The sequence below is a fragment of the Erigeron canadensis genome, chromosome 2 (genome assembly GCF_010389155.1).
Source record: "Erigeron canadensis isolate Cc75 chromosome 2, C_canadensis_v1, whole genome shotgun sequence".
Lineage (NCBI taxonomy): Eukaryota > Viridiplantae > Streptophyta > Magnoliopsida > Asterales > Asteraceae > Erigeron > Erigeron canadensis.
In genome coordinates, this window is record NC_057762.1 from 36464629 (window position 1) to 36470433 (window position 5805).

At 34.3% G+C, this 5805-nt stretch overlaps 1 protein-coding gene across 2 annotated transcripts; it reads right to left on the reverse strand.

The window, feature by feature from the left end:
• Positions 1 to 862: 862 nt before the first annotated feature.
• LOC122590215 (probable dolichyl pyrophosphate Man9GlcNAc2 alpha-1,3-glucosyltransferase) lies at positions 863 to 5450 on the reverse strand. Of its 2 annotated transcripts, none has more exons than XM_043762549.1 (7): positions 5275 to 5450; positions 3771 to 4197; positions 3472 to 3652; positions 3262 to 3369; positions 3023 to 3184; positions 2607 to 2859; positions 863 to 1646 (listed from the first exon to the last, which is right to left on the reverse strand). In XM_043762549.1, exons 2-7 carry the CDS (start codon positions 4175 to 4177, stop codon positions 1201 to 1203), a joined length of 1557 nt encoding a protein of 518 aa, XP_043618484.1. In that variant the 5' UTR covers positions 4178 to 4197; positions 5275 to 5450; the 3' UTR covers positions 863 to 1200. The 2 variants fall into 2 exon arrangements, with proteins under 2 accessions (XP_043618484.1, XP_043618485.1); XM_043762550.1 differs by lacking the exon at positions 5275 to 5450 and adding an exon at positions 4333 to 4396.
• Between the last annotated feature and the right edge of the window lie 355 nt (positions 5451 to 5805).

Here is a 5805-nt window from a genome sequence, read left to right on the forward strand (position 1 = left end):
GTGATCTAATTTAACGGAAAATATCTGATGCCATCAGCCATAAGGATGTAATGTGCAAAAAATATGAGTAGTTTGGACCTATTTGACTAAAATTCTTGAGCAGGGATGAAATCCATGAAAATGGACAAACCACATGGACGAATCCTGCAATAAAACTATAGTCATTTAGATTTTAAACAAATAAATCACATCTTAACATTCAGATTATTCAAACTCTAACCTCTTACGAAAAACAAAAATATCCTTAGTAGTTTTTTTTTTTTGTTTCTTTTCGGATCTCTTTCTTTCTTCATGATCAAATGTATAGTAATACTTGTTGATGAATTCATCAATCGTATATGGTAAGCTAACTAATGTAAATCAGTTTGAATTATATATAATATATGTGATTTAATATCACCGATTAATAAATAAACTTAATATTTTGAATCATTTTGTTTAGATAAAAAAAAGGTGATGATATCAACTCTCGATAACAAGTTGTATTCAATGCAAACTTGATAAAATCAACCTGCCTAGGCGTAAAATTCACCCTTTTATCACATTTTTTCTTAATAAAAAATGCATCAGTAATAACTTTAAATATTTTGGATAAAAATTCTCTTATGTTGATTTCAATTTAAAATACAAGTTAGAAATTTTCTGAGAGAAAAAAAATAAACGATAGTCATATTTGTCATTTTTAAAATTAATGTTACCCTTCTCACAAATATTCTAATTTGATTTATCAAGTTATCTCCACCATTATGTGACGTAACAATAAAGCGTAAAATATACTAAAAAAAGAAAAGAAATCGATTGTAAAAGTAACTCTCAATATCGTCTTATACAAGTAACTCTCAATATCGTCTTATACGGGTTATGAGTTTCAATACCTCAACTTTGAATAATGACGGCTCACAAGCTTTCTAATTACAAACATCGCTATCATCCAATTCTAGTTACAGTTGCAATGGTGTTGTAGTCCAGTGCCAAATGTATCTTTGATCAAGTAATACGTGTTACATACATCTGTTACAAATCATGGACCAGTGATCCTAACATGTGTAGGGACTAAATTAAAAATATTTTTAACTCGAAAACTAACTTCAGTACTAGAAAGGAAATAATTGTTAATGGAAGACGCTTAACAAGAAATCAGAAGTACAACACAATATCAAAACCAAATGATAGGAAAAATCCCTAGATGAACTTGCAGTGTCAAAACTTTTTTTCCTTTGTTCCAGCTGGTGATTGATTCAACAAAATCCATTGCTTTCGGTTCGAGTAAACAAAAACCAAAACAAATTGAGAGAAACAGTGAAGCATGATGATGGCCTCAAAAAGAAAAGGATATTTCTTTGGAGGAATTAAGGTCACGTAAATAATGTGAAGAACAAGAGATAATAAAAGGATAAAAGAAATCAGTAATGATGTTAAACGAGAGGAAGAACTAGTCTTTGGTGTGTTGGATTTTCCATTGGGGGCATAGTATATGCAGATGAAGATACCATAGAGAGCGATGTATGGAAGAAATAATTTGTCACGACATAAGAGGGGGAACATAGAGAGTAAGGCAAAGTGCGCAAACCATTGAAAAAGGAATGGTTCTTCTATGGCTAACATGCTTGCTGGCAAAAGCGGCAGAAGAATAGACTTCTCATGTACTGCAATTGTAAATAACAACAGTAATACTTCATTTTAGTACAAAGATATACTGCTAATAAAACCGACTTAATTAAACAATTAAGATGCTTCACATTAGTATAAACATTATACTGCTAATAACCTGACTTGAACATTTAAGTATATGAAGGCAAGGGACTGTTTCAATATCCTGATTAGGGGAATTTGTTCCAAAGGCAATAACTAACAATATGATACAAGCTCTCGATATAATTGAACATTGCTCACCAACCCTCTAGGGCCTTTGTTGGTTTGAAGTTCACCCGACATTTAATTTTACGAGTTAGAGGGTGGGTATTCAAATTAAGGCAACATTATTTTCACAAGCTTTTCTTTTTAGAGCTTATTTCTTGAAAAATAAAAAACCTTAAGCTCTCACATCCAAACAAAGCTTCTTTGACAAGAACTCACATTTTAAAACTAAAAGCTTGGGCTTAGGAGAACTTCTTGACAAACACACCCTTTATCTAAATAGTATGAGGTACGTCGTCTGATCTCACTTAGTGAAATCTTTATTACTGTCTTTTATTAAAAAAAAAGTGATTGTTGGTTTGAACTTCCATTTCGGTTGAAAAATCATAAATCTGTTTTTACCATCTCTTTTTAGTTACATATTCAGATTTGGATAGGAAAAAGTTGTTGAACTTCGTAGATTTTTTTAGTCAAAACGAAATCAAGTTCCATATGGCTAATCAAATTCGGGTATCTAATTTGGTGTTCATTAGATTCAGACACTTCTACTAGCATCCGTTTAGAACCCCCACATTAGGGTCATAGGGTGGGAGCAGGGTTGTCTAGGCCTCTTCCATAACCATAACTTGTTACAAAATTATCGTGTGGGATATACTCTAGAACTAACACTTGATAAAAATATACATGCAAAATATGATTAGTAAAATGAAGCCCATATGATCAGAGCTGAAAGAAAAAAGTTGGCATACCTTGAAATGAGAACAAATAGAACGAGAAAGCACTATTAAGCAGTCCATAGAGAAAAGCTCGGTTACTAGGAGCCTGTATCTGCAGAACCATGGAAGGAAGACATGACAAAACTGTCATAGTAAGACTTAATAGTTTAAGCGACTGTGTGGTGAACAACCGCTTCCATTTAACAAGGACGGAGGTTGTGCACCAAAAATTAGCGACGTAGTCCTCGTATATTCCCCTTTCAAAGGGGGCTAGGCGGGATAAAACCTGCAAAAAGCATCAAAATGCCAAAATAATTGAGTGGGGAGTGGGGACCTTCAACCTCATAAGAGTATGCCAAAATAGATTTTTTGAATTATTTTTCTTGTATTATACGTAGGATAAAACAAACTTATTGAAAAAAACTTCAAATATTTGAAGTGGCTTGTACCTCCAAAACTGCAACTCTGGACTGAAGATAGGGCCACCAAACAAGAGTAAATGTTCCTACAACCACTACGCCTAATTTTGATACCTCGAGAAGTGGATGTTGACGTTTTAGGCTTTTACCCAGTAAATGGCTGAAAAAGGCAGGAGCATAATAAGCACTCATCTGCATAAAGATACACCGCCTTAGGCACACTGAAACACTCTCTGCTTATACACATACAAATATGAGATTAGAAGCACCTGTTTGTGGTTGAGGGCAAGACTGAACAAAAACGAAGCCACAAGATCTCTGTCGCAAAGTACAGCGGCAACAGCTCCAACACTAAGTCCTAAGCTTATGCAGTTAAACTGTAATTCTTGATATTATTGATATATAAAATATGTCTTAACATGTAGACGGAAAATATAAATTCAGTACACAATGGTAGTGATAGAAACTTATATACATGCCTGAAAATGACCATGATCTATGAGGATGAGGCACGGGTTCAGTAAAATCATTGCAACAAGCCATGCTAAGTTACTTTTAGGCCGTCTCAATTGGCCTGCATAGACTACAATAAACCACAAAACTGCAGGAAAGAATATGAGGACATCAGAGGTTAATACTGTCCACCTCATTAGCAGTTTTCTGCAGGAAGAAAATAAAGGACAAGTTGGAAATTTTGTGGGCAATGTTTCTCAGCTAGAAATCGCTTATACAACAACGGAAAAACGCTACAGATGGCAATCAAGAAAAATCAACCTACCCAAAATAGGATTCATGGCCACGTGAAGTATATAGTGAAACCGATTCTGGATGGAAAAAACTTAGAGCAAGACCATGAACATAACTCTGATAAGCAGTAAGTGGTGGGTAATCAAGTCCCCAGTAACTAAGATCATTTTTAGTGCTGTTGTGATACCATTCCTTAACCGGAAGATTAGTCGTTATCTCCATCCAATGCCTTTGTGCTTCAAAATCTCCAAATTTGGGTGGATCACCAGCTCCAGAATACGGATGCAGAGACACGGCAACACGCACAAGAATTGCAAATAAACTAACACATACGAATGGAGCTGAAATACCACTCCGAGTCAACCACCACCAAGCACTATCGTCATTAAACTCTACTTTTCGGTCTTTCCCGGCCTTCATGACCCTTGACTTGTGCATCACTATATCTCCGTTTGAATCTTGTATATTTACAAATTATCTTAGAAACAATTTCAAAAGTTACAAGATACACAATTCACATAATTATGACCAAACAAGTGAAAGCTACATAGTTATACTTATTTTGTATAAAATGTACAACTTAAGATTTCTACCTCAGAAGAGCTTCAAACTCTTCAGTCTATAATCAGAGAAATAAGAGAGCGTTAAAAGTTGCTTTTCAATTGGTCTGTCAATGGATGCATCAGATATGAAATTGCTGCCATCAAAGAGAAAAAACCCATGTGGCTGTTGAGATTTAAAAGACGAGGCGGCACAATGAATAAGGGAACATGGGTTTATTCATTTGGTTCAACCACCCACACCTCCTAATGGATCTGTCCCAGTCAGTATAATGATAGTTGTCGTGATGATTAAAACGACTGATGGTCGGATTCTATATCTCTTTCTCAATTCTCATATCAAAAACTATTGCATCCTAAATTTAAAATGGCCATTGGTAAGATCATCGATAATAATGTCATAGCCGTTGGAGACCATCTAAATTACCTTAATTTCATTCACGAATGCGCTATTTTGTAACAGCAGATTCTTCTGGAAAAATAATTGCATAAATTCCTAATTTGGATCACTGAATATTCTAGTCTTGAGTACACATTGGCAAGATTAATACCTTATATACCTCTATACTCGATCAAAAAAGTGTTTCCACTAATATCATACAAAAATGCTATCTACGCTATTTAAACGATTACCAAATTTCGAGACCGTCTGTCTTCACCACACAAGTGTTGCCGTTCGTAACCTATATCGTTTTCAATCTACTACTCAATCAATCACCCCTGGGTGTTGTTTACTTTGTATACAAATTTTCTTAACATAAATAATTTGCAATTCAAAACATATAACTTAAAATAAATTAACATCTATAATCGACTCATCATATGTATCGGTCCCCAGCTGACCTTTACAACACGATATAAGGTAAATACAAACACACATATATATATGTTTATTATTATTATTTTCCAGCATTAATTCAATAAAAGTAGATACATACATATATGAAAGATGAATGGAAAGGAAGGGGGATGTACCAGTGAGTGAGTAAAGAAGGTGTAGATGCAGATTAAAGCGCCGAAAATTTGATTTAGGAAGAAGCTGACGGCGATTTGATTTGATTTGGGTACAAATGTTTTCTCAAACACAATTTTTGTTATTTTAGCCACTAAAGTGGTTTAATTTTCATGAATTTTAAGTTTAAACATGGTGAAAGTTAATCGTATTTTGATGTTTTAGTTTAAAATTCTTTTAAATTAACTATATGATATGATGATTTTTTAATTTTTTTACTATGTCAGTCGGATGGACCATGGACAGATGGTTTCAAATTATAGGTCCCGTTTCAACAAAATATCGATTAACATGACTAGAAGTATGCTCGTTTGAAACGGCAACGATGATGGAATGATGGTGTGGCGACAACGGTAGTGGTGGCGTTGATGGGCGGCAATGGAGTTGTGATTGTGGATGTAAAATTAATTAATGCAAGAGAGATTATTACGGTTATTTAAGGGTGGAATGAATATGGTGGAAATGGAATGAAAATCACTTCCCTTATTTGGTTG

Bases quoted from the DNA above. Each gene is read 5' to 3' on its own strand.
- LOC122590215 (XM_043762549.1), bottom strand. From the start codon at position 4,177: ATGCACAAGTCAAGGGTCATGAAGGCCGGGAAAGACCGAAAAGTAGAG. The intron at 3,370-3,471 runs GCATGTATATAA...CAAGAATTACAG, and splicing joins TAGATCATGGTCATTTTCAG to TTTAACTGCATAAGCTTAGG. The intron at 3,185-3,261 runs GTGCTTCTAATC...ATCTTTATGCAG, and splicing joins TTGCCCTCAACCACAAACAG to ATGAGTGCTTATTATGCTCC.